This window comes from Coturnix japonica, chromosome 34 (assembly GCF_054131305.1).
Source record: "Coturnix japonica strain WE chromosome 34, WE-NBRP24, whole genome shotgun sequence".
Taxonomy (NCBI): Eukaryota; Metazoa; Chordata; class Aves; order Galliformes; family Phasianidae; genus Coturnix; species Coturnix japonica.
The window spans coordinates 3,676,411-3,704,007 of record NC_140696.1 but is presented as its reverse complement, the minus strand read 5'-3'; the positions used below and the strand labels follow the sequence as shown (position 1 = coordinate 3,704,007).

Sequence of the window (27,597 nt, the reverse complement as noted above, 5' to 3'; positions counted from 1 at the left end):
CCTGGCTCCACTTGGTCGGGTTCATGCCGGGTGTCTGTGGAATCCGCCGCATCGCTGCTCATCTTGATCTCTGCAACAACAACAACAACAAAAAAAAAGAGAGAAGATGGCACAACTGATTTTAATAACAGGTCACAGTCCCAGGCAACAGGCACATGTGGCTTCCACTAAACAGCACAAATGAATGTGTAATTATAATAAACCATCAGACTTTCAAATTTCTGATTCCTTCAACATACAGCCACTAGAATATTCATCAGCTCCGAGGATGCACTTTCCCTCCTGTTGCTCTTCGCATCCCCCTTTGCAGCTCACTGATGTGCTTCTCACCCTTCGTGCCATCCCTCTTCCCACAGAGGGCAATGGGGCACTTCTGAGCCCTCCAACCCCCCCCAGGCTCTTCCTTTATAAACAGCATCTGGGGGGCACCACCCTCCATCCCCATACCTGGAGGAAAAGGGGACTCCTCCCAGCTTCCATCCTCCCCTCCATCTAATCCTTCCATTCTGGGACATTGTGACCAAGCTGGTGTTGGTTCGGTGCTATATTGGCACTACGTGGAGCAGGATGCTCTCAGGGAGGTTTGCTCCTTCCAAAACTCTGCTCTTCCCAACAAATCTGCTTGCAAACCATTCACCCAAACTATTCACTATTCTTCTGCCCCCTGAAGAACACAGCCCGCACCATCCAACACATCTCTCTCCATCCTTCTCAATGCCAATAAATTCATCATTTACCCTTGAAGTGATGGCTGCCACCACACCCGGGGCCACGTTCTCCTTCGGGGACAGCTGAAAGGAAAGAGTGGGAATAACCAACTTTGCACAGGATCCCTCGTCTCCTCCTTAACAGAGTCAAAGTACACAGAGCAAAAGAAGGAAGAATATCTATTCAAATTCAGACGGACACCCCCTCGCCCTCTTCTCCCCTTTGCATGGGAATTTTAACCCTTTCATGGCGTGTTGAGGGAAGGAGAAAAAACAAAAAGAAAAGAAAGAAAAAGCAAAAAAAAAGAATAAATTGTTATAAAGACCCAACGGAGTGATTTGCATGTGCCTCCTACAGCCAATCCCAGCCCCACCAGTCCCACTATTTGCATCAGGGAATAACAGCAGCGTGGAAGCAGAGCACTGTTCACTGTTTGCTGTGGGACAGCAAAGGCAGGTGCCTTCTTAAAGGCATCACGCAGCCCAAATAGCTCACAATAGAGCAAGCACATCTCTCTCATTTCCCTCCTATCGGAGCTTCCAGCTTGAAAATGGCAAACTCTCTGATTCTGGCCAAAAGAGAAGACCTTCCTTTAGGTTAAGGTCTGAAATTCTTTCCTAAGCTAAAGTCTGGAGGAAGATAAAGCAGTAAAGCCGTGCACGGAGCCAGCCATGCACTTCAGAAACTTCCTCTCCTTAAACTGTCTGAAGGAGCGAGGGAGGAAAAGGAGAGGGAAAAGCGTTTCTTTTCAAGTAATCCCTCTGCAATTAAGACATGAGCATTTAGTGGGGCTTCTAAGTATTTCTACTGCAGGAAGAGCAATTATCTCCAGCTATAAACATCTTCTTGTCTTGTACTGCTGCCAGGGGACCCTGACTTAGGCAGGCTACAAAGCGCTCGGCTCTGTCTGCTGCCAGGAGGTAGCTGGAGAAGAAGCCAAGTTCTCATCAAATAAAATAAGAATACAACTTAACAAAGCAGGGAAGCAGCAAAGTGAGGTGCTCTGTGCACCCCCAGCTCCTTCACATCGGGTCAGGACCAGGCAGCGTGCAGCCAGCAGCAGCTTTCACCCCTCTGTGGTTATCGTATGGGGGCGTAGGGGGCTGAGGAGCAGCATCTGCCACTTGATTGCTTATCAGGTATCATCCATCAGTTTAATTCCCTCCTGCTGCAGCCAGGAGATAAGGCGATGCCCTGTGATGCTCTCATACAGAAAGCAAAAGGGTTTTGTTTTCGCAGAGGCTCAACTTCCCCTCATCACCCTGACACAAGTTATTCTAGCTTACATGCATTGGGGGGGTGTGAGGAGCAAACTCTTCCCCCCAAAAAACAGAAAAACCCCAAATAACCAAGGGGAAAAAAGCAATGTTTTTCAATGGAAGTCTGCTGATAGGGGTGAACACACATGGGTAGCAGTGCTGCATCCTCTGAGGGGTCCTTGGGAGCAATGGCTGGGGATGCAGGGGGTGACTTTCTGATGTAAGCACAGTCAGGATGATGGGAACTGTATGTCCTTCACTATAATCCAGAGGCAGAGTGGCACAGTTTAAGCCCCCACATATGATGATTGCTCTTAAGACAAAGCAGGCTGCAAGGCATTGAGGCCGGCCAAGTGTGGGCTCCTGCCATGCAGCTTTGCATTAGATGGAGAGCAAGCTGAGTGCAGGCATGGCTGGGAAATATAATGCAATGTGGGATTGCCTGACTCCCAACCACAGCCCCATTAGGAGCCGCCGCTGTGGCCTGGGCCATATTAAAAGTGTGCTGCCAGAGCTCAGCTACCTGCAGAAGGGGCAGGTTGCTTTGTTTACCCAGACCAAAGCAACTCTACCGGTGCAGACACTTCTCTGGGGATATATCTGCATCTCTATTTTGGCCGAAACAAATGGTGTCAGCAAATAAAGCTTTCCCAAGCCCTCATTCCTTAGAGTCGTTCTGACACCAGCATCGGTGTAAACCAGCCCGGTGGCTTTAAGAGGAAAATAAAGAAAGTAGTGGGGAGAAATTGGGTTGGCTGAGTCCAACACCTGGAGCCTGATGGGTTTTGCTGTGTTCCATGTGCAGAGGCTGCAGGAAGCTGAGAAGGTGCAGATGCAGGTTGCTCTGCTGCAGGGGAGTGCTGTGCAGACCCTGCATAGGGGGAGCAATGTGGGTTTCGGCCTTGCAAGCTGCTCAAGCACGTTGATCTCCCTTTGCAGCAATGGGGATAACTCCCTCCTACCTGCGCTGTGCTCTGCCACGTGCAAAGCAACCGGACTCAGCTTTGTCTCCCTCCCTGTAAACCCGCTGCTGGAAGCTCGGGCCCCTCAGTGGGTGATTTGGGGGAGGGAGGTTCAACGTGAGCCCCGCATCACACAGCTCCCAGCCAAATCCATGCTGGGAGCGATGCCACGGGCTCTGACAGAGGGCACAGTATCAATGTGGGGAATCTTCTCATGAAGAAAGAGTCGCCCACAAGCCGAGCAGCTGGGTGGAAAGGAGCCTGGGGGGGACGCAGCCCCGGGAGATGCCGCACACCCAGCACAGGTGCTTAAACCCCACCGCACTGCCAGCCTCCCTCTGCCTCTCCCAGTGGTGTGAAGGCTCCCAGCTCAGCTGCACGTGGCCTCTGCCCCAATCACCCCATAGCGGGGGCTGTCAGGACCCAGCTCACAGCACCACATGCCTGAGGATGGTCCCTCCGCTCTGCACTGGGGCTCTTTGGGATGGGAGCCAGGCTGCACCTCTGTGTCAACCCCCCTGGGAGCAGCGCTTGTTCCTTCTGTATATCACCTCCCCATATCCCCCATCCCACGATGGAGCTGCCCCATCCTCCTACATTTCCCAGCTCATTCATTTCTCCCTCCTTGTCATTCCCTTTTCTTCTTGCAGCCCACCTCCCCCCTCACTCACACATCCTTCCTGCATCCCTCTGTGACTTCACCCCTCTCACTGCTCCCAGCTTTACCCCAATGACACCAGACCTGCCATTCAGGCACTGCCTGCCCAGTTTCCAGCTGCCCCAGTGTCTTTCTCTCTGTTCTGCTCTGCAGCCCACGTTGGTGCCAGCAGTGCGAGTAACACACCCTCAAAAGGGTCAGGGCAGCATCCACCCCTTTGTGCCAGCCGCTATCTCTGACTCCAACAGCAGAGAAAAAGAGGTAGAGGAGGGGGGAAAAGCCATAGGAACCTCAGCAACCCCATTTCCTGCAGCCCAATCCTTCCTGCCGCCCTCGTTACCTGCGTGCACGGACTCCAGGTTCACCATCCTGCTGGCGGGGGGAAACCCTCGGTGCGCCCAGCCTCCTCCTGCCGTCAGCCCCAGGTTACCAGGGGCGGCCAGTTTGCCCTCCCTCCTCTGCCACCCGCTGCTGCCTCTCGAACCGGGCTCGGGTCCGTTCCCGACGGGACCTACAGCTCCATTGCCTGTTGCCATGCAGGGCCAGGTGAGCATGCGGCTCCGTGCCACGCCTCGCCCCACCTCCGGCTCCCTCGGGTGCCCTGACACCCAGCAGCCTGGCGCCCGGCCCATGCAAAAGCACCATTTGCATATTAGTAACCGGGGAATGGATGAGTCCCTGCAGCTCTACCAGGGCGTGGGGTGGGGTGGGAAGGAGGCGGATCGCCTGCCCGCACCGCCTCGATGAGCCCCGCAGCACCTGCGAGCCGGCCCGGCTGCTGCCCCACGGCTGCCTCGTGCTATGGGGAGGCTGTGGGCATCGCGAGGGGTCGAGGTGCGATGCTGGGCTGGGAGGCAGTCGGAGGGAAGCAGCACGTTGGTGGTGGTTGGGTTGGGCCACCTGCTTGGGGCTGAGCATGAAGGATGTGTGCAAAGCACTCGGCGTGGGATGGAGCGGTGATCCGGTGTGGCTGAAGGCAGAGCGAGGAGCTGCACACACAGCTCCCCCTTCCCAAGCACTGCTCCCTGCCACGAGGCTCGAGGAGAAGGAAGCAGGGCCCAGGGCATCCTCCTCCTCCCCACCATGTCATGTCAGGCTCCAGGATTCCAGGGAAGCCAGGGAGAAAATCCCCTAGCTGCAGGCAGGCCTGCGCTCCATCCCGACAGCACCAGCATCCCCCAACCTACTCAAACCATTCTATGATTCAATACCTGTGGTCTCTGTCTGCCCCCTTGCACTGCCCCAATGCCCCCTGCCTTGCTGAGGGGTGCACAAACCTCCTGATCTTTTGCTCAGCCCCTCCTGAAAGCGTTAACACGCTTTATCCATCAGAGCTGCCAGGTACAAGCTATCACACATCCATCTCTCCCTGCCTCATGCACGTTCCAGGGCTCTTGGCTTTCCCACATACTTCTCTCCCTCCCTGGAAAGACAGGTTTCTCCCAAGGGATGGGTGGGTGGTGGGCAGGCTTTCCAGGCTTCACCTCCACCCCAATGTGGGGCTATGGGGCTGGAGAACCTCACCTTCATCCCAAGGTGGAGCTGTGGGGCTGGAGAGTGAGGGGACACCCATGGGAGAAGGCTGCAAGGATGTGCTTCAGAATTAAAAGAGATGAGGAAAGACAATAAAAGTGGAATGGGAAAAGCAGAGAGGAGGTTCACAGCTTTGCAGGATGGAGGGGCTGAAGGGAGATGGATGTAGGCTGAGCTCAGTGCTGCTCCAGGAAGCAGGAGGTGACACAGGTGGACTGTGCAGGATTTCTGCTCCTGGCCTTCTGCCACTGCTCCATGGCACAGCCCCAGGTTGGCCAGACCTGTGGGCATTCCTGGGCACTGCTGGGCTACTTGTGAGTGTCATCAGCATGACCCCCATGCCTGGGATTTCCCCACGTTGGAGGCTGATGTGATCAGGTGTCCAGACTGCGTCAGATGTGGGTTTGGAGGTGGCACTCATCCAGCTGGTGTGGGTGCAAAGAAAGGCTCCCTAAGGGCTGGGGGGGCCACCAACATTCCCTTTCCCCCATCTCAAGCACTCGGTCACTTTCCTTTATGCTCTTTTCTTTTCCCTTCTGCTCCCCGATGTTTTCCCCTTGCTCCAGAGCGGGGCAGCCCACCCTTATCCCCCGGGTGTCCCACACGACCTCACCGCTATCACCGCACCCCCCCCGGCCCGGGATTCTGGCCCGGCTATAAGCGGCCCCGCAGTGCCCTCTCCTGGTCCCAGCTGCTCCTCTCTGCTTTTCCTGGCTCTTATCTTGTAGTCGGTGGGACAGCAGGAAAGAAAGAAATCGCGTTTTCCTTCCCAAGAGCCCTTCACCTGGAGAGCACTGCAGTCAGAGGGGGGACACACAGCCAGGAAAGCGTGTGACTTCGTGGTTAAGCCGCCCTGCGATGTACACATAGACAAGAGAGGAGAGCTGCAGCCCTTTTCCCAGGCAAAGGCAGGTTTGCTTTAACCCCATCCTAAGGCAGTCCCTCCTGGATGCCCATATATAAGCTGCTAATAGAAATCAGCTGCACTTCTGTTCCTTTTTCTCCCCATGAGCATCAATCAGGACCCACCAGCTCCCATCCTCACCGCATGCACGCAGCCCACCCGTGCTCCCTATCAGAGTGGGGGGGTGTTCTGCAGTCTGCAGACATCATGGCCTGGGGATGGGGCTGCAAGCCACGACCTTGTTATCAAATCTCCCCCAGCTTCTCCTATGGCAGCGAGGATTTACATCAACCATTTACCAGCCAGCTTGAGCTGCCTCTGTGCCATGATCTGAGCCCAGCAGGAAGGACAGCAGGAGCTGAGGGAGCAGAGAGCATGTCCACGTAATGCTGAGCATGAAAAGGGGGGAAAAACAACTCCAGCCTCCCCTTGAAATCGCTGGGAGACTCTTTGGTGGCTCAAGCATAGAAGGGCTGAGGTTGCACAAGCTCTGCCTCCGCCTGCACCACGCTAGGGGGAATCAGCACTCCACGCTTCTCCTGCGAGCTGCACGAGCCAAAACGCCGTCCTCCTTTCACCTCTGCTGCAGAGAGATGGATAAAAGGGGACTCCCCCCATCCTTTCCCTGTGGCTGATGGGCACAGCCCCACATTGATGAGCTCCAGTGGGGGAGAGGAGCAGACCCCAGCCTCCATAACCCCATAACTGCCCATGGGGGCTCTGTTACTTGCTCAGAACTCAGGCTCCAAGCTCATAATTACAGGAGGGGCTGCAGGATCACACTGATAACCTCCCCCCCAATTCCTCAATGCCCACTGTACCAGGCTTGGCATAGCAGCCCTCAAGTAAGGATTCCAAAAAGACAGATGACACAGAACCTTTTAGGCCAGGGATGCTTTAAAAAAGAACCAACCAACAGTTTATTGTACCTTACAAATGATAAATAATTGGGTTGGTTTCCTCTGTTTTAATAAAAAATAATCATTCAAGTGTGTCTTACTTCATGTTGCAGTATTAAAATACCTTTCCCTCCTCTCCCTCCCCCCCCCTCCCAGCCCTTTAAGTGATCAATACAAAAATAATTGTGATTAATTCTTCTTTTTGTCCCAAATTCCTGGTTTTTTTAGGTAAAAAGGCACATGGTAAAGGCTTCTCACCAGGAGGAACAGGGCTTCCCAATGGCCCCAAGAGCCCCTATTCCCTCCCAGCTTGTTCTGAGTCAAGTGGAAGAACACACAGTGCTCTGCAGCACTTCATGTCCGATGCCCTCCAGGTGTATGGTTGGCTCTGGCACCATCCCTGCTCACACACAGGGCAAACCAAGGCACAGCAAAGCAGTACAGCTGCCTAAGAGCTCCTTGTGAAGTAGGACGCAAGGCTGGGCAGAGATGCAGAACATTATCTTCCCCTATCTGCAATGCCCATCTGGGATTGCCCCCGCCTTGTAAGTGCACTGTTAGGATGGCAGACACACATTTCTGGACGTTTCTTGCTCAAGAGGAATGGGACCAACACAAAAAGTTGGGCCTTCACTAGTCTAAGTAGGGGTGAGTTAGAGCCCTCATTAGCAGCCCTTTGGGGCAGAAATAACTGCTGGGATACACCCCCCCCATAGCATCTCATAGCCACAGGAAGGACATAGCAGCCAGCTGGATGCCAGGAAAGCTAAAGTCAGGTTCTTGCTTCTGGTAGGCTTCAAACCTTCTTTGTTCAGGGTTTGTGGTCCCATAACTCAGCTGTTTTCCCATTGGGAAATGCTGTCACATCACCAGGAGGTGGCAAAGTCAGCAAAGGGGTTTTGGTGGCAGAGGTGTTGGACAATCCAGCCCTGCAGGACGGCTTCTCCCCCTGCCCCAAAGCAGCCGTGGTGCTCACAGCTGACCCCTTCACACCTGCCAGCTCCAGAACAGGGCAAGGCACAGCCCCCCTGCTGCTTCAGGCCAGGAACCTGTGCAGGACAGCACAGCCTGCTCATCACAGCATGAGGCAGCATTGGGACAGGGGCACAGGGGGCCAAAAGGAAAGGCACATTCACAGAGCTCTCCTGGCACAAGGCATCGCTGCAACCCAGATTCCTTCTTCGGAGCAGCCAGCTCCAGGAGGCCCTCAGCATAGCAAGCAGGAGGGCAGACCTCCCTTAAGGAAGCCTGGCCCAGCTCTGCTAAGTCTCCTCATCCCAGAGACAGAGCTGCTTCTGCGGCACGTAGTAATCAAAGGTGTAGCCCTTCTGGCAGCTGCGGATGCCGCATTTGTAGGAAGAAACCTTGCCTGCAGCATCACGACTCTTGCAGTACTTGAGCATGCACGGGTACCACTCGATGCTCAGTGAGTAGCTGCAGATGCACGGCTTCCAGCGGTCTGTGCACAGCTTGCAGCGCTGCAGGTCAGGCAGGTCGGATGTCTGTGGCAGGACCTCGAACATGGAGCCATCCATCCCTGCAGGATAAAGCAGAAGTGATCAGGACACTCGTTGCACCGACCCTGGGGTGGAGGAGGAGACTGAGGGCAGGCAGAGGTCACTGCCAGGGGGTGTTCAACATGGTTATGGGATGGGAAGAATAAGAAGAGAACAGGTAGTAGGGAAAAGAAGCCAGAAGACATAAAGAATGTAAAGAATGCATCCCTTGTGGGTGATGGGCCAGGTGAAGGGTTGCCTTGAGAACACCTAATTAGGTTCATAAGGAGACCAGCACTACAGCAGATACATGCTTAAGAATAGGGGAGCGCAGCATGGCATGCACACACCACGACCATGCAACAGCAAGCAAGGAGCTGAAGTGCTCCATGCCAACCACTGGCAGCAGAGAGCACAACACCGTGCCAGCTCAGTGACGGGACCACATCCAGCCCCAGCAAAGGAAACTTTTACCTTTCTCCAGCCAAAACTTGACATCTTCTTCTCGGGTATAAATTGCTTCCTTGGCCTCTGCGCAGACGTTGTGGATGTGAGAGCTCAGCTGGGCCCCTTTGCTGAAGTTGACTGCTACATCCATGCTAAGATGCTCCAGGCCCCGCACCTCCTCTGCCTGCCGTACTGTCCTGGGGTTCTTCTGCAATGGATGAGATCAGAACAACTTGAATCCCAGCTGCAGGAAATGATCCCTTGCAGCGTGGCAAGATTTCATGCCAACACAGGATGAAGTGCAAATGGATGCTCCCCTGTAAGTGCACCTGCATCCCATCTGGGGGATGGGGATGGGGGTAAAGGCACTTAGAAACTTCCTGGTGATGTTGAAAGTGATGATAGTTTATTGCTGCTTCGATCCACCTGTGAACATTTATCAGCGCTTTGTTGAGATGGATGCTCCCAAATCAGCAATGAATTCAGGACACTGTTGAGCAGAGGTTTTCATGGTGACAGCTCCAGGCATTTGCTCACCCTTTGACACAGCCCAAATTACATCAGGCCTTTGGCTGGTTTATTAGTAGACTGGGATCGATGCTCTGAATGACATTAGCTTAATACTGAGCCCCTTAAGCAGGATGGGAGGTCAAAGGTGGGCCTAACAGAGCACAGCTATGGGGCAGCCGCATGGGAAGGAGTGGGGTTGGTTCCTACCTGTCGTAGCTTGGCCATGGACTCGCTGGGGATGATCTCGTTGCGGTGGAGCCGTGTGACAAAGCAGAGTGCTTGGAACTGGCTCTGGCCCCTCTCCAGCTCCCCTAGGATTAAGGCACGGAAGATTTTCACCTCCTGACAAAGACAGAATAGGGAAAAAATAAGGATCACGGGGTGGGTCAGAGGCCTTTGGCACATACAAGTTGGATGGAGAAGGCCTGGAAAAGCCATTGGCCTCATGTAGGGTGGCATCAAGTGCCACCAAAAAGGTTTCACTTCACCAGGCTGTAAAGGTCTCAGGAGAATAAGTTTGAAGGGGAAAAGTGCATCCCAGTGTTTCATCTTCAAGCGTGTAAAGGAATAAACCACTTTAATGCAGCAGCTGAAGCATGCAGACCCCCCACGCCACACAGGCAGCATTATTAGCAGTGTTAAACAAGTTCATTGGTGCTGTTAGTTACTGTAATGTGGTCTGTCCTGCTCATGGCCCCAGTGTGTGACCAGAAGGCAAGAGGAAGGGACGAGAGGAAGCACATCATGTGCAGGAAAGCCTGAGGGTGAGGGTGGAATGGGTGAGAGGACGAGACACGCTCAGTCCCAACACTGCACTGTACAGCAGCACCAGCACTACTGGGACTGGAGGACTGACAGGGGCCAAACAGTTCCAAAACTGCATCCCAGTCCATGTTCTGTACCAAATAAGGCCCCTTTTTTCCCCTCCAAGCTACAAACTTCATTAGCTGTAAGCAAAGCCCTTTAGGGCAGTTGGTCACAGCTCCCATCCACCATCAACTCAATATATCCCAGGTCATCGGTCCAGCAAAGGTCCTCATTTGGCCAACAATGAAAGTCATGAATTGTTAAAGCCAGAAGGAATCCATTACGATCAGCTGCAGCTGACCTTCTTCGGTCAATAGCTTTGGCATCTCACATATATAGCTAAGCTGAGGTGCTGCCTTCTGGCCCCTGGGCTGTCCCTGCTCTATGGCCATGAGGTCACATCGTTCCAGCCCTCCTGCCCAAGAGGAAGGGAGCTTCTCTGTGGCTCCAAACCACATCCCCTCCAAGGCTTTCTCCACACCAGGCCACCATTCTCTGCCTTCCCTGTCCAGACAACAAAAGGACACACAGTTCATCATGCATCTGAAAGCGCTGCCATCAGCACTGCGCTTCCCTCCCCAGGACAAGGGGAACGGATGTTGCTGGCTGCATCTGTTGTGCTGAAAACTCAGCGCAAAAGCAGGAATCAAAGGGGATTTGGAAAGAAAGAGATACCGAGTGCTTTAGCCCACAAACACCAGGGTGTTTTAATCACTGCCTTTAGTGCTTCCTGGGTTGACTGACACCTCTGTGCAGACATGGGAAACATCTGAGAGCGCGGCGTAGCCTGAGAGGCAGCAGCAGAACTCAAAGCTGCTGTGTTCTCCAGGGTCTTACAACAGCATCTGAAGGCATTTCATTTAAGTACAACAACAGAAATAAAATCAAATCTAAAGGAAAGCAAAAAATACCATGAGAAAAGACAAACTGGGCTTGTTTTAAGTGGCTGAAGCAGTGCAATGGGAGAGTGAGAAGAAAGCAAAACATCTCAAACTTGACGTTGACCAAGAAAAACCCCAACTGAAACACTGATGGAAATGCTCGTGATGCTGCTGCTGAGTCATCACTTTTTGACAGCTTCAATAGGGACAACCCCCCACAAAACATTGCAGAAGGAGCCACATGGCTGCATCTGGCCCAGCTGACCCATCCTTTCCTCCACCCCAGGTTCTCCTTTCCCAGCTCATCTTCTCCCATCTCTCCCCTGGGCTCCCCACCTCCCACCACAACCTCTTGCACTGAATCAGAGCCTCCTCGCCCTGCTGCCCGCATACATCAAACAGCAAAGGCAGATCCTTATCTCAACCAAACCTTCCGCCAGCCCTGCTGACGCTGCTGTGGTCAAAGCCTTCAACCCACAGAGACCCCGGGGATGGGATGAGCCTCTTGTGTCCCCAGGGTGCTGGCCACCTCCGTCCTCCAGTGGCTCAGCTCAAAGGATTCCTTGGAAATGCACCAACCCAACAAGGGAGCAAGAAGCTCCTCACACCACAAACACGCCAGGCTCTTCACATGGAAAGAGCCACCAAAGGGTTTCCTGGCTCCTAGAGAGTCCTTCCCTCCCCATGCACATCACCTTGTTCCCACCAGGAAGAGCAGGAGGAACCGGTGCCAAGGTGAGTACCCAGCCAAGGCAACCCAGTGCACCTTGAATTCTGGGTTTCTGCAAAATTTCCCAGCAAGGAACAAGCCCCAACAGAGCATTGCCTTTGCAACGCAGGGACTCTCCAGATGAACTCATCACGGGGGCGTTGAGAATGGCTGGCCCCAACCTGGGTACAGTTACAGCTATTGTTTGGCTTTGGACAGGACGGTGGTGCAGCAGGGAACAACCAGTTCTGCAGCTGCAGCATTGGGGGGAACCACAGCCTTGCAGGGTATGGGGAGAGAAGCTCCTCATCACTAAAGGAGACAGAAAAGCTGCACAGCCAGTTCCCTGCATACGTGGAAGAAACATCCAGCAAAGAGTTAGACTGCATGGAAGTGCAGAGGAATCACAGAGCTTCCTCCCTCACGGCGCTGACCCCCAACCAGCTCCTCCATGGGCTGCCATGTGGGCTGTGGGAACAATTCCACCTCCATTTCCAAGCTGGATCCTGCAGAGTCAGACGAGTCTGTGTGGTCCAGATCAGAGCCCGGCGTCTCAGCTTCACGTGGAGTGGAGCAAACCAGTTCTCAGGGAAATAAATTATTTCAGTGCTTTCCTCCACCCCCCCCCCAACCCATCCAGCTTTCCTGCCAAACTTCTCTCCCCCAGGGACATCAGCGCTGCTGCAGGATCTGGTTTTGAATGCACAGGGTGGGGGGCACAGGCTTAGGGAAGCTGCTGGGGCACCAGGCACCCCCAGCCCCAAATCCCCCCCACCTCCATTGCCAGCAGCCTCTGCTGTGGTCGTGGCTTTGCCTGCAGAGCCCTGGGGAGCTGCTAGAGCTGGCCAGAAAGTTGTTTTGCTTGTACAGCACAGCTCTGCAGAGCGTGTGTTATTGCAGCCACGCTGGGGGGCCAGCCAGCTGAGTTACTCTGGCTAAGAGGGGATTATGGTTTAACCCCTCTCCTACCAGAAGGCACGTTGGTGATCCACCCTAAAGCTGAGTTTTCCAGCTCTGCACCCTGAATGCTGGGAGCATCCTCCAGCTCTGCATCCTCATGTTTGGCACAGCCATGTGAGGGCTGCCCAAAGACAGCTCGCTCTCAGAAGCCACTTCTGAAGCCAGATCCCACCCAGGGTAGCAACATGCCTGGGGCTGTGCAGGACCAAAGGGTGAAGCACAGCAACAGAGCTGGATGATTCTAACTCATCCCATAGTGCTGTAGTGCACGCTCATCCTACCCATGGAATAACTCTCCCTATATACATATATTTGGTATCTCTATAGAGGGCAAGAGGCAGCTTTCCACATTTTACAGGTGCCATCTTTGGGTGCATGCTTTCCAACATCCTTTGGTCCTTTAGCACCTAACAGGATGGACCTCAGCTTTATTAACAAAGGAACCCAAAGGGACCAGCAGCAAAAGGGTTACAACACCAGTAGCCATGCCTTCCCCCTTATGTTTCCAGCACCATTTTTTCCAGCAATCAGAAGGAAAAAGAAACTTCTCCATATCTTTGTGCTGACCTTGGGCTAGAACCACCCACTTTGTTCTGGGGCCACTGTTTAACAGCTGGGTACAGTCATGTATTTGACATCAGACACAACATTTCGTGTTGCTGCCTCCCCTCCATCCTTTCTGCAATAGATTTTGTGCCTTATAGGGCTGATCTCACTGCTCCTCCCTTCTTCTCCAGCCCGTGGTCTAACAGCAACTTATTGTCAGCAGTATTAAAAACTAAGAAAGAAAGATGTGCCTTTGGACTGTTCCCCTGCAGTTTAAGCCAGAGAAGTGGAAAAGCATTTGTGCAGAAACCCGGCATCCCAACCACAGCACGACCACACAATCCAGCTTGGGAAACCCGGCTCTATAACCCCAGCTGCCTTCACATAGAGCCTGCAGACCTTCTCTCCAGAGAGGAGAAGTTGTGTCATGCTGGAGGGATGAACACCAGCATAGAACAGGGAAATGCCTGTGTGCAGCCAGGCGAACAGGTCAGCATGGGATGCCTGGCCAGGCAGCTGCTTGCTCACATCATTACTCACTGCTCCACGCATTCATCTCCATGTCTTGTTGGCTTTCTTCTGCTTTGCTCCAGCAAAGCCATGTAACAGAGACAGCCTGTCCCTCGCTGTTCTAAAGCTGAAGGTTGGGAACAGGCCTCACCAAGGCTGCTGCTTGCAAAGCTTCAAGAGAGCACTGCCTGCACATCTCCACCAGGAGCCGAAGGCATGGATGGAGCTAAGGACTTAATGGCAGAGATACCTTCAGAGAAGCTGTCCTCAGGAAAAGCTCAACTATAAGCAGGATGAGAGCAGGAGAAGAGCCAACACACACACCATTGGGTTTGTAGGTGAGATTTGAGGGCAAAACCCCGCATGCAAGTGAAAAGAGCCAGAAAGGTCAACAGCTCAGGACATCAGAGCTCCCCATGTCACATCCCAGACCCCCAAAGGACCAACCTAAAGCTCTGTGCAGAGTTTGGAATTCCCTCATCCAGGAATGCACTGTGGTATGCGGTTTTACAATGTGGAGGCTTAAAAACCCTCCTGGTGTGCCATGTCTTCTTGGAATTTATTTCCCCCCCCCATAAGAGCCATGGGACTGTTTCCCTATATGTGCACTGGTGTGCACGCTGTACCATGGCAGCATGGCTTCTACTGACATCTCTTGACTCTGCAGACAGCAGAAGGCCATTAAAGGGACCAAAAAGGTGCACCAAAAGGGAAAGAGGCACCAGAGGAGTCCCTGGGAGAAGTCACTGAGGTTCTCAATGGGTCAGGGCACCATTCCTGCCTATCTTGTGGCTTTGAGCTTCCTCTTGCCACAAGCCAAAGTCCACCAGAGCAAAGAGTGTGAGCAGAGGGCTGGAACAAGATAATATCACCGTGCCACCTGGACAGCTGTGCTACTGACACGGCAGCACACAGCCCATCCCTGGGCAACAGGACATTCAGTGCATCCAGCTTATTAAGCTCTGCTGTGCTGGCTTTGAAGCTCCCCATCTCCTGCTGAGAAGCGTGGGATCTGCAGCTTCAGCCCTGTGAGCATCTCCTCCCTGCAGAGAGGCCACAGGGCCTGGGAGAGAGCTGGGAGGAGAGGGCTAGCAGTCCCAAGTTGTATGGGAAGTGCTTGGCTGGCACAACACACACACACGTGCTCTCAAAGACAGCAGCCATCCACCTAAGGAACCAACCGCACCCCATATGTGGCATTGAGAGAGATGCCCTGGAGACATATACATGCACAGCCCATGCAGGAGCCATGGACTGGAGCTCTCCCCATCACACAGACTGCTCCATGTCTCACTGCAGCTGCCAAAGCCATGCACTGCTCAGCTCAAGGAGGGAGAAAAAGACCTGCTGCACATCCCACTGTAACCTCACCATCACAGGCAGCCCAGGCTGCAGGTGAGACTGCCTGCAGGGCACAGAGCTGCTCCATGCAGGCTGTGAACAAAGACCCAGCAGTGCCTACAGGTAGATGGACCTTCCTCCTGCAGGCACAGGAGCCCACACTCCTCACAAGTGATGACTGTAGAATGGTTTGAGTTGGAAGGGACCCTCAGATGCCACTTGGTGCAACTTCTCTATGATTAACGGGGACACCCACAGCTCCAGCAGTGCTCTGAGCCCCATCCAGCCCAGCTTTGGCTTCCTGCAGGGATGGGGCACCACTCCTCTCTGAGCAGCCTATGCCAGCGCCTCACTGCCTGTAAAAAACTTCTTCCTGATATCCGATCTAAACACTCCCTGTTGTGTTTGAATCCATAACCCCTTCACCTACCAGTTCTGCCTTCTGGATCCCCAACCAGGCTCTCCCAGGAGGAATAATGTCACCACTGCTCATCCCATAAAACTCAGCACCAGAGCCCCGATCCGAACTAAACCCAACCAGGGCTAATGGTCCCGAGTGAAGCCCTCGGTCTTCCAGCTTAGGGTCGGACCAAGAGAGAAGCCAGGCTTTCAGAGCACACCCTCACCTCGGGGACAGCAGAGCATCCCCAGGAGCGGGCAGAGCCCCCCACCTCACCTGTCTGAAGTCGGCTGTGAGCGTGATGAGCGCCCCGTCGGCTTTCCGCAGCTCCAGGCTGATACAGTCGGAACCGCTGTCCGCTTGCAGGCTTTCCTCCGTCACCTGCCCGCCGGGCAGCCGCACCCGCACCCGCAGCTCAGCCCTGGCTGCGGGGCCGGGCAGCGGGGCTAAGGCGAGCCAGAGCAGGGCGGGCAGCGCCGGCAGCCGGGGGCCGAGCATCCCACCGTGCCTTCCCGGGGCTCAATGCAGAGCCGCGCAGCCGCCGCCCCCGTCCCGCATCGCGCACCCCGCTCCTCCAGCGCCCCCGGCACAGCTCACCCTCGCCCCCCGGTCGCACTTCCTCCCCCAGTGCGGAGAGCTGAGCTTCGGGCCCGCAGCACCGCCCCGCTGTTAAAGGGCCAGTGCGAGCCGCAGCTGCTCCCCAGCTGGGATGCGGGGGGGAGGAGAGAGGGAGGGGAAAAGGGGATTAAAAAAAGGCAGAGAGAGCCCGAAGGCAAAGAAAGTAGCGCTGTCCCGAGCCCCGCTCCCCTCCGTTAGGAGAATAGAAAGGCATCTCCAGCAGAACCCTGGCGGCTGCTGGGCTCTCCTTCCTTTACATTTTCTACTCCTTAATAAATAATTATTCACAAAGGAGTGGGGAGGCCAGCAGGAATTGCAAAGCCTGATGCTCCGCTTTGCCTCGATGCACACAAACCAGAGTCCCCTAAACATGTGCTGGCTGTGAATCAAATAGTGTTGACGTGGCTGCAGAGGCTCTCCTTGAATCCAGGTATTCCCACCCTATTGAAGCACAGCATTTCAGCCCCTCTTCCCATCACTGGGTCACTCTAGGCTGCAGCCACAAAGCCCCAACCCACCCTGCATCCACTGCTGCAATCACTTCCAGATGGGCAGATGCTGATGAAGGGCCCCTTTGATTTCCAAAGGTCGCTCTGCAAATGCAAAAGGTCACCACGGCAGCAGGATTGGGGTCTCGGAGAAAGAGCTTTGCGAGGAGAAGCACAAAAATAAACAGAAAGCACTGCTTTAATCCACGCTTCCAGTTGTAGCCCTTGCATTGCCACAGCCTTGCTTTGAACAGTGTCCTGGAAATACTTTTTGGGACAATAATGGTGCAAAGAAATCAGAAATTAAGAGGTGCAAAGAGGGGAGAAAAGAAACGGTTCAGCTCCAGTACAAAGAGAGGGGGGTTCTCAAGGTGGAACCATGCAGCAAGGCGGCTCTGCTGGACAAAAGCTGCAAAGAAAGCCCCACTCCTGCTATTTCTTCAGAGGAGATTATGCAAAAAGACAGGAGGACCCCAGCAGGGGCTGGGAGGAAAAGTACTGTGAGGTCAGCAGGCACAAATAACCCTTGGAACACATCCAGTCTGAAGGGCCGTGCTCTGCTCAGCTCAGACCTGGGATCAGCTTCCCCATCACATCAGGGTCATTTTGGGCCCAGCATCATGGCATAGTCCTGTGTCCATGCTGGAGCATAGCAGGGATGAGGATGCATCCATCCCTCCTCTGTGCAGCTGTGGGCTCCTGGATGCGGGTTTCAGCAGTGCCTGCTGTGTAACCACGGGTTGTGAGGGGGAATTCAGGGCTCTATAAAGTTGGTGTGGAGTAAATGGGATTGGTTTTCCTCCCAAAGCAAGGGAAATGAGAACAGAGACCATCTCAGAGGGCTCCTTCCAGTGCCCAGCACCTTGCCAGCAATGCTGTGATCCTGCAATGGGACTGATGCAAAACCAGACCCTGAATGTGACCTGGGAATGGAAGATCTCATCCTGGCCCATCATGTGAATCCAGAGGGCAGCCAAAGAGCACAGGAGAGGCTCACCATCAGCAGAGGACACTGGAGCTGGGTGGGGTGGCTGGAGATCAGCAGCCATGAAGGGCAGCTGAAAGGATTAAGCACAGCTTAAAGACCGTGGGCCAAGTCCTGGTGGCCAAACTGATGCTTCGCTGGTGTCGGCCTCTTCTGACTTTGCTGTTTGTACATCTGAAAGGCTGCCCTGTGTTCACAGCCTGTGTGCTGAGCTGTAGGAAGACGAAGCATGCCTCGCAGCTCAATGCTCCCACTGGGTTGCTTATAGTTTTACTGAATGTTAACGATCCGGGCCAAGAGTTTCTGGTATGTGTGTGCTGCAGCCTTTTTACTGGGAGGAAATTTCCATTAAAATGCCTCAGCCGTGCCTGCAAACTGGTTTTAAGGAAAAAATGTGCCCTTAAAAGAAAACGTTCCCCTCCGTGCTCTGCTGTGACGTTCCAGCAGTGCTTGGGAGCAGAGGATTATAATCTGCTACTGCTTGGGGCCTTAGATGCAGCTTTTGTCAGCCCCAACTCCCTTCCTCACCTCAAAACTTGGAGTTCAGTGTCATGTCAGCACCTTGAAAAGCAGGAAGGGATTTGTACCCACTCAGATCCAGACTCAAACAGCTGTTGCTGTAAAGCTGAGAGCCTTAGCAAGAGAAAAAGAGAACTAAGAGAGTGTGAGAAGCCCTTCAGCATCACACACGTGGCACTGTGGGCAAGAGCCCTGCCTTTGCCACATGCAAATGTACCAGGCAAGCAAAACTGTGCTCTCAGCCCATCTTCATCACTCACCACCCACTTGCTGTTGTGTGCACACCGTCAGGCTGGGCCATGTGTAATTACCTGCAGCATCTTCCCTTCATCCACTCCAGCAATGCACCTGCCCCATCCCTTGCTCTATATTAGTAAACTCTTCCACCTTTTAGCCCCAAATCACACTCTGCAGCCGTTCACATGCAGTTTGGATACTTCTTGCCCTATCCCTGAGAAGGAGAATGAAGGCCATTGCTCTGTGCTGTCTCACCCCAATGTGAGTAATCAGTCAATACTCCAGAGCCCATTAACATCTGAAGGTTTACCCTCCCATGGAGGAGAGAGCAATAATTACTGCTACTTTCTCATCAACTTACAGTAAGTCTCTGCGGCCAGTTTTCTTATTACGAGCACGAAACCAAAGGATTTAACACACCACAGCAGCAGCACCAGCAATACATCAAAGAGCGGTGATGTTTATTGTGAATGAGCTGCTTATTCTAAGAACCAACCCCAGGAGCTCAGCAGGGAGCTGGGCATCCAGAACAGCAGCATCTTGCTAAGTGCAGCCTCCATATCCCTCCTGTTTGGATGGTCTTGGTCCTCTTTCCCACCTGGTGGACTCACATCAGCACAACCCTGGTTTATCTGCCCACCCCTACCTGAGGATGCACTGTCCTATCAAACCTACTCCATGCCCAGGGCTGCCTCTATGTGCAATATATCAGTCTCCAAAATGATAACCAACCAAGCACAGGTCTCCACTGCCTGCTTCACATCTTATTTTCACTGCCACTAATTGCAGGTAGAAGTGGTGTAACTGAGGTCAGGGATCAGGCCCAAATGCGTTGCCTTGATCTATTTAATCTCCCATCCTTTGTTTTCATTTTCATGCCAAACCCCACTTTTAAACTACATGAAAGAATCATCAGTGCTTTTTGAAGTGTTCAATCAGGGCAGCTCTTTTTGGGGATGTGAACACATAAAAATCAGCTTTCCTCCCCCCCCCCCAAGTTGATCTCAGCACCAGAGAACTAATAAGCCTCAGGGAGAGTTAATTAGTTTGGGTTTTGCTCTCCCAGTCCTCCAAATTGTTGACTAAATCCCAGCTCTACCTGGGAACGTTGCTGCAGACCTATGGCTTGGTCTGAAGCTCTGGGAAAGGATTTGCAGCTGCAGCCTTCAGCAGAGATCTTACAGTTACAGCAGTGCATCAGGCTCCGAGTCATCTGTCGTTAATTAGGAGCTGCTCAGCATCCCTTTGGAGGGTTCCCCACTGCCCCTGCTGAATGCCCTCCTTTTCTCAGCAATTACATAAAGCAAGCTGCTGAATGCTGTTTAAAAACAGCTTTACTGTCTTAAAACAATGCCCAACATCTATCTCTGACCTGCTTACCACTCTGCTCTGCGTCCGGGGCAATTAAAAGGGTGAGGAGCACAGCAGCCAGGCGTAATTAAATGAATGGGGCCCAGTGGCAGAGCATGGGAAGGGCAATGGAATGCTCAGACCTGTGCAGGCCATGCTGCAGATGCAGCCCCTCTTCCAGAGATGCTGATGGCCTAATTAGATGCACATTAATTGAGACAGCACGCTCATTTGTGCAGCTGCAGGAAGGGCAGAGGATGGGGAGGTGGTTAGTGGGCAGAGTGGGGATGGGTTATGGTTGGACTTAGCTTTTCCAATGGTTCCTTAATGATACTGTGGTTCTTGTAACATCACTGGGCACACAGAAAGCATCAGGGCCTCACTGTGTTTTGGGCAAGGAGAGGGCCAGGATGTTGGTTTGGGCTTGGTGAGAGCTCAAGGTGCAGCCAGCCCTGCCCAACAGAGCACTGATGGCTGGAGGGATTAATGGCAATTCAGTCCCATCAGCTAAATCTGAGTGCCCTAAACCGACACACATCCTGCCCTTCAACAGAGCCCCAAATTGCCTCCAACTGGGAAAGCAGCCGAGCATCCTGCTGTGAACACCTGAAACAACAGCCCTCAGGGAACACACACTGACCCCTCTCAATCCCAGCTTGGCTTTCAGCCTGAAGCAAATGGATGTAAGATCCCTTCCAGCTGATTTCTCCAGCTGCTGTGATCAGAGATGGGCAGGAGCACAAAGCCACGTCCTCTGTGGCTGTTGTTGGGAAGCACAGCTTGTGTTCTGCAAGAGCTCAGCTTCAATGAGGCTTCTTGATTATGGCACTGGGGAAAGCAAGCTTGGAGCTTCCATCACACAGCTGCACACTGATCAGGAGGGAAAGGAATAGGAACAGCATCTTGCTAGCTGGATCCAGTTGGTGAGATGATCTCCAGTATGTTCATGCTGGTGTTGACTTGGAAGAGGTTAATTTAATTTATGGTAGAATAATCCTGTTGGAAATTAAAGGGAAAGAAAGCAAGCTGTGAGTTCTGGCTTTGTGTACCTAACTGGGAGGCTGACCAAAGCCTAGATAAAGCAACACTGGTGTTGAGTTAAGCAATACCCTTTGAAAGGAAAAGGATGCGAATCTCCCATGCAAGACAAGCCTACTAAAAGAGAGATTATAAATCTAAGTGAAGCCCTCAAAGCCTAAAGAGATATAAATCTAATTAAAGTGATATAAATCTAACTGAAGAAATACACTGTAAATCCAGCCAAAATGATATCCATCTCAGGAAAGTAATGCAAATGCACCAGATACACCATAAATAAAATCACAGCAATGCATAAGATGGAATGAAAGCAACGTGAAGCTTACGTCAAGCGATTTAAATACAACTGAGTGATACAAAACTAATTAAAGCAGTGTATAAAATGGACACATGGAAAAGAACCGTGGCCCACAGGAGGAGAGTGGTTGGAAAGAGGGATGGGATCAGGAGTGAGAAAACCACCTGCAGCTACAAAGAACAACCCCAGGTTAATGAGCTGCTGTGCCCTGGGGCGAGCTGCAGTTGTAGACAGGGTCAGGAAAGCAGCTCTGATTCACAATTGCTTCTGGCTTATGGGATGTGAGTGGCAGATTCTGAAAGGGGAGAGATATGGACACACAGACCCTCCAGATATATCATATTTGGGGGATGTTCTCCCCTCCCACTATCAGCAATGAACACCCTGGCCATATTTTGCTTCCTGTATTGGATGTCCAAAGCTGTCCCAGATCTGTGCACAGAGAGAGAGAGACAACGGATGATGTTTTTACCCTAAACTGGAAGAAATCTGCTCGGTTGTTCCCACTTCCATCCATACTTTCACATAAAATAGATTCCTAAGGAGCTTTTTGGCTTTCATTTTAGTGTGTTAATAATTGACCTAATGTGACCACAATGCAAATAAATAAGAAGGCTGCTGCTTGCCTTCAAAAACAGATCTGCTCCAAATTCTCTCTTCTCACGGCTAAAAGAAAACTCTTTCCTATCATTCTGAATAATGAAATGTCCTCGGTTCAGCTTTACCGTTGAGCTTTTTCTTCCCCTTTCAATCTCGTTCCAAAGCAAAGCGCCATATGTTTTATGCTTAGGATTTCAAGATTTTCTCATGCTTGAAAGTCATTTGGCATTTGAGCATCTGCAGTGGTCTGAATCTCATTTTTTTCCTCCAGACTAAAGGGAAATGTCTATTTGGTGGTGGAAGCTTATTGAAAAGCAGCACCCCCCCTCCATCCCCATCTCCCACCCCCAAGCCCCCAACTCCAGCAATCTAGGTTACAAATCAGCCTGGAGGGAAATGCAAATATTCTTCATGCAGATTTAGCTGGAAACATTTCCCATGCTTTCCTGGAACATTCTGCATTAAATGAGGCAGTTTGTTGGACTGACAGCCCCACTGCATTAAATAGCATTAAAAACAACCCGAATCCAACACCCAAGCAACAAGTTAATCAAAAGCAATTCACTCCTCTATGGACAGATGCATTCTGTATCATCTCATGTAGTTTGTTATATTTGTTATATTGTCATGTAGCTTGTTGAAAACAGTCTTTGCAACAACATAGCAAAGCCAAGTGTGTCATAGAATCATTCAGGCTGGAGACCTCTCAGATCCCCAATTCCAACCCATCCCTTAGTGCTATATCTCCATCATTCCTGAATGCTTCCAGGGATGGTGACCCTACCAACTCCCTGGGCAGCTGTGCCAATGCATCACCACTCTTTAGGAGAAGAAACCTTGCCTAATATCCAACCTAAACATTCAATCTACTACCCCCCTTTGGCTCTCTGAAGCCATAAAACCATAAAAGACCAACCCAGTACCCCCTCTGTGCCACCACTTTCCCAGAACCTTCTCCATCCCTCCCTTTAGGAGCAGCCAGGCAGTGCTGGGTGCTCAAACACATCAGGACAGAGCTGGGATGATTCCAGCTCCTCCAATTGATCACAATTTGGCTGTTGTAAATTTTCACTGGGTGCTGCCAACAAGGCTGGAGATGACAGACAGAAATCCCTTCATCCCAGCCCCCATCCCAGCCCCACTGCTTTGGCTGTAGCTGCTGTTATCACAGTGCACAGCTCATCCTATTTCCCTGTCTTGGGGTCCCGACATCCCCACTGCAGGGAGGTGGAGGCAGGCCAAGGGACAATCTGTTCCTCATTGAGGTCATCCTGCAGCTCGCTGCTGATGTGGCGTTTGGGGGATGGAGCAAAGGAAAAGCTTTCCTCCCTGCCTGGCCTCAGTTCAGCACTCCTGGGGGACTGATAAAGCACAAAGCCAGTAGAGAAACCCAACCCTGGTAGGTAACCCTCTGTCCTATCCCACTACCAGCCCCACAGCCACAGATCTCACCAGCTGGGCACACCAACAAGGCTCCCAAGAATATTTTCCTCCTTAGCCTTTCTGAGATCCTTTGCTGATCTTCATGTCTAGCTGTTTCAGACAGGCTTCTCCCCCTGCCCCAGGCTGGTAGCTCCCCTTCCCTACAGTGCTGCTGTGTCACTTTAATGACCCGGCATGATTAAGTGCAGCTGCTGATTCCTGTCGGGTTCTCAGATTCTGGTGAAAACTCACAGCTGGCTGAGAGCTTTTTGTGTCTCTGCCTCCCCACCCAGCTCATAGGAGGGGGAAAACAACAGTGCAAGAGCTGGGAAGCTTTGTCCTCCCCCCAGTGCATGACAGTTCTGCCAACTTCCAGGACCCCAAAGCCTAAAGAGATTTGGCTTCAGCAGTTACTCTACAGCCCAGAACTGATGGGAGATTCTCCCAGCTCTGCCGAAGGAATCACGTATTCCCTTCCCAGCTCTTAGATCAGGGTTGCAAGAGAAAGAGAATCCCTTTCTGAGCTGGGGCTGCAGTAGGGTCAGGACAGCCCTGTCTGTGCAGGAGGGAGAAGATAAGCAGAGGGAGGTAGTGCCTGGTACGGTGCTCTGTCTGCTCACAGATCCCAGGGCACAGCATCAGGGGCTGCACTGATGAGAAGCTGCCCCCAGTGGTACTGGGCAGGTTTGTGGCCCCACTGGCAGCACAGCTGGGCTTGTGGTAAGGACGTGTCATCTTCCTGCACAGTGATGCTCCTGCCAGCTGCCCCAGCAAAGCAATGTGGGGGTTTCCCTGAGCTCCCATGGGGAGAGGGCAGCCCCAGATGCACCGGGTGAGGGCTGACCCTGCTGCCCAGCTCTGGGAAACCACCCTCGGTTCATGATTCACAGTGACTGAGCACAGAGAACATGCTGAGCCCGCCTGAGGTTGGGCACGGGGGAGGCATGCGTGGGAGTGAGTTCCCCTTCCTGGTATGAAGGAATGAGATGCAGACAGAGCTGAGTCAGAGTGGGGTCAGCAGGGTGAGATCTCACATCCCTCAGCTGCCTCCCACCTCCCAGCCCAGCACCCGTGGGTCCTCAACCTGCTGCCTTCCCTTTCCCTCTGCAGCCTTCCCCAAAACCCTTCCCTGCAGTCACGTGGCGAACATGGCTCCATTTCAAGGGACAAAGTGCAGGAGTTTCTTATTAACAGGGAATGAGAGCTGCCTGCTGCGATCCAGCTGCAGGGACTGCTGGAGGAGGGAGCAGCGGTGCTGCAGGGGGAGAAGGAGGCAGGAGGAACCCGAACACACAAAGCCTAAATGATCTTAGAGGTCTTTTCCAACATGAATGATTCTATGACCCCAGAGCATCACAGACCTGAGCATGGCATGGAGCAGAAGAGCTTGTCCTGCCCCTTGGGGACCACAGCTGCAGCTTATGCCCAAGAGAACCTATTTGGACACCACTGCCATCCCCACAGTGTTTGGGAGCAGGAGGAAGGGAAGTTCTTCTGCTCTGCTTACAGCTCCCCCACCCCCCCCAAAAAAGAAAAGAAACTGAGATTTGATTTCTCAGAGGCAGCTCTCAAAGAAATTGCTCAGCATTCAAAGGAAAAAGCCTCTTTTTATCCCACCTACAGGCTTGGCTGCAAAACCAACCTCTCACTCCACGAGAGGAAAAGAAACAACCCATATTGTTAGCAAGAGCCCACTAATGCCAAACAGACAGACCCACGTGGGCTGTGGTGGGGAGGAATGGAGTGGTCCTTTCCCCAGTGCCCAGGTGATGGGGATGATGTGTGGTTGGCAGGGATGCAAAGGTTGAGGTTTGGGGCAGCTGGAAGAAGTGAGATGGGGAGCAGTGAGGAGTCATGGCAGGAGGGGATGGGTTGGATGAATGCATTGCATGGACTGGTTATAGAGACCCTGCTCCTCCAGCAGGACCATGGAGCCCTGGGATGAAGGAGCACATGGGGTAGAGATGGAGATGCTTGCAGTGGTGGGTGTTGTGGGACAGAGGTGGATGGGCAGAAGGGAAGTGCTCAGTTTGGGTACAGCATCATTTTCCTTCCACTACATTGGCTCAGCACCAGAGCCGTCCCACTCTAGGGAGCTGTGTTTGTGGTTGTTTATGGTGAAGGGAAGCAAGTTGTTTTCCTCTTACCCCCAGCACACACTCACTCGCTGGCTTCCATGCAGCAAGCAAACCCAAACCCAGCTCCAAACTGCCTGCATCTGCTGCAGCTTCCCCTCCCCATGGGAGCCCCAGGACTGTGCTCCCAGCCTCTGCCTTTCCCCAAGAGGAGGTGGTGGTGCTCCCTTCCCACCTCCTGGAAGGACCTCTTGTTGAGGGTGAAGGGCAGGTTGTGAGAGACAAAGCCCTGATCCTATTGCCATGGAGATGTTAATTCAAGCTGAGTTCAAAGGAAATTGTTCCAACTAAAGCTAACAAGCCTGCCAGGAAAGCGGGCTGTCAGTTGAAAGAGGCCAGCAACTCAGAAAGGGGGAAAAGGAGGTGGGGTCAGAGAGAGGGGCTCTGCTCCAAACACAACCTCCAAGCACACCCTGCTATTCCCTGCCTTCCAGCACGGCCTCACCAGCAGCAAAGCAACACAGAAGAACCCAGAAGCAAAGGTACAGCAAAGGGAGGGAAGCCTGCTACCAGCATGTATGCACCATGTGCCAACCACTGCCCTCCTCCTGTGCAGGGCAGGGCAGCAAACTCTGCTCATTTTGCCAGTAGAGTCATTCAGGTTTCTATACAGCTGTTTCAGGTTGGTTGTTGTTTTCTTTCTGGCAGCTTTGCATTGGATGTAATGATTAATCCTGCCAGGTGAGAACTGTTGGATGGTTGGTGTTCAGACTGACCTGGCCACCATTTGGCATTATCAAACAGCCCATGAGAGCAGCTGGAGGGGAGGCAGGTGTGCTCTTCCATGCACAACCACCCCTACTTGACCCCATGCCCATCACCCTGTGCTGCCCCACATGGAATCCATGAGCCCTCTCCCTTTCATCCTCCCCTGCTTCCAGCCTGCAGTTCTCAGCTGCAAACCCAGGATAAATTTACTGAAGGATGGCAGAGATTTACTGCAAATCAGGGGGGAAAAAAAGCATTTTCTTTCACTTTATTCCTCACTTTTCTCACTGTGCCTTCCTCTTCCCTCCACCTCTCCCTGCTCCCCCATTGCTACCTCCCTCCTGGCTCCGGGGCTGCTCAGCAGCAAGCCTGAGCACGAGGGAAGTAAGGAAAAGGGGAAGGATGGACTCAGGTTACTGAGAGCAGAGAGTGAGGAAGCGGAGGAGGCAGGCTGAGCTGCAGGCAGAGAGCAGCAACAGTGCTCAGAGCCCTCCTCCAAGAACGGGAGTAGCACAAGGAGAAGCTCCTTTCCTGGAAAGAGCTCGAGCTTTCAGCCCGAAGCAAGCAAGGGGTGGTTTTACTTCTCGGCCTCCATCTAGAAGTTGAGTCATCATAGCAAACTAAAGCAACTCATTCATCCTAGGAGGCCACAATGCAGTCTCCGTACATACATCACACATCAACACCTCATCCCCTTTTAAATGCAGGTAGGAAACCTGATGCTCTGACCCCATGATGTTAGAATCCAATTAAGGTGATTCCCCAACCCCACTGTCCCCACTGTCCACATCCCTCAGTGTCACATCCCCACAGCTCTGGGACACCCCCAGGGACGGTGACCCCCCCCCAGTTCCTGAATATAATACTGAGATGGCACAGACCCGTCACAATTCCCAATGTGATTTCCTCTGCTCTGCCACAACCAGAGGTCAGAAAGGTTTCCCTACAGCCCCCAACCAAATGGTGAGCTCTTAATTTAGTTTCTACCAAGAACCTGGCCATTTCCTCCAAGGAAAGGTATTAAATACCCTTGCCCTCCTTTCAGCCCCATTTTCCCACTTACAGTTCAGTCCTTCCAAGGGTGATGCTCTACCCTACACTGTCTGCAAAGCATGCCCCCCTTCCTTCCTTACCCTTTCTGTTCTACACCCTAAGACCTTTGGGCAGGCTGTTTCACTGCCTGTTGCAAGATTACTCATCCCACTTTTGGCAGCCCTCACTGATTCCTCCACACACCGACCTCTAAGCTCTGCCTTCCCTCCTGACCCGCCTGTTGCTGCATCCCTTGCAGGCACTGAGAGTGCTGTTAGCATCCTTTTGAGGTGGTTTCTCAGCTCGCTGGGACTGGAACCCTCATGGGCAGGCTCTCCCACATACCCAGCTTTGGTTTTTTGACTCTGAAATACCTTGAGCCTCTCCGAGCTCCTAAGCCCAGTTTTCATTCCTGTGGATTTCCCTCAGTCAACAAAGATTTGCCTATTTGAAATCAGGAGTCTTTGTTTGCCTTTCCATTTCATTTTAATCGAATTAGCTGTTAAGCTCTGAATCCGAGCTTGCTTTCTCAGAACTGTGCCCTCACCTTTGATTGAAATCCAGTCCCTTTCCTCACTGGCTGAAGAAATCCACCTGCCACCACATGCAAATTGAGTCCTTCTTTCCCCAGGAATGC

At 52.7% G+C, this 27,597-nt stretch overlaps 2 protein-coding genes across 7 annotated transcripts in view; both read right to left on the bottom strand.

The window, feature by feature from the left end:
- The window catches only part of POU2F3 (POU class 2 homeobox 3), a 33,614-nt gene extending 29,366 nt beyond the window's left edge, over window positions 1-4,248 (bottom strand). For 3 of the 5 annotated variants that reach the window (XM_015884213.3, XM_032449090.2, XM_085526102.1), the window contains exons 1-3: window positions 3,928-4,248; window positions 738-791; window positions 2-70 (exon numbers count right to left, since the gene is read on the bottom strand). In XM_015884213.3, the coding sequence (XP_015739699.2) occupies window positions 2-70; window positions 738-791; window positions 3,928-4,219 (415 nt within the window). In that variant the 5' untranslated portion in view covers window positions 4,220-4,248. Of the gene's footprint in view, window position 1; window positions 71-447; window positions 605-737; window positions 792-1,682; window positions 1,787-3,927 lie in introns of those variants that run through there. The other 2 variants (XM_085526103.1, XM_085526101.1) reach the window with 2 other exon arrangements.
- Window positions 4,249-6,917: 2,669 nt separating this feature from the next.
- Window positions 6,918-23,251, bottom strand: OAF (out at first homolog). Of its 2 annotated transcripts, none has more exons than XM_085526082.1 (4): window positions 23,116-23,251; window positions 9,584-9,718; window positions 8,894-9,074; window positions 6,918-8,460 (listed from the first exon to the last, which is right to left on the bottom strand). In XM_085526082.1, exons 2-4 carry the CDS (start codon window positions 9,599-9,601, stop codon window positions 8,186-8,188), a joined length of 474 nt encoding a protein of 157 aa, XP_085382208.1. In that variant the 5' UTR covers window positions 9,602-9,718; window positions 23,116-23,251; the 3' UTR covers window positions 6,918-8,185. The 2 variants fall into 2 exon arrangements, with proteins under 2 accessions (XP_085382208.1, XP_015739688.1); XM_015884202.3 differs by lacking the exon at window positions 23,116-23,251 and adding an exon at window positions 15,807-16,144.
- Window positions 23,252-27,597: the final 4,346 nt, after the last annotated feature.

Excerpts from the sequence above, each read along its gene's own strand:
- OAF (XM_015884202.3), bottom strand. The coding sequence starts at position 16,028 with ATGCTCGGCCCCCGGCTGCCGGCGCTGCCCGCCCTGCTCTGGCTCGCC. Across the intron at positions 9,075-9,583 it reads CCATGGCCAAGCTACGACAG|AAGAACCCCAGGACAGTACG; the intron begins GTAGGAACCAAC and ends CATCCATTGCAG. Across the intron at positions 8,461-8,893 it reads CAAGTTTTGGCTGGAGAAAG|GGATGGATGGCTCCATGTTC; the intron begins GTAAAAGTTTCC and ends TTTATCCTGCAG.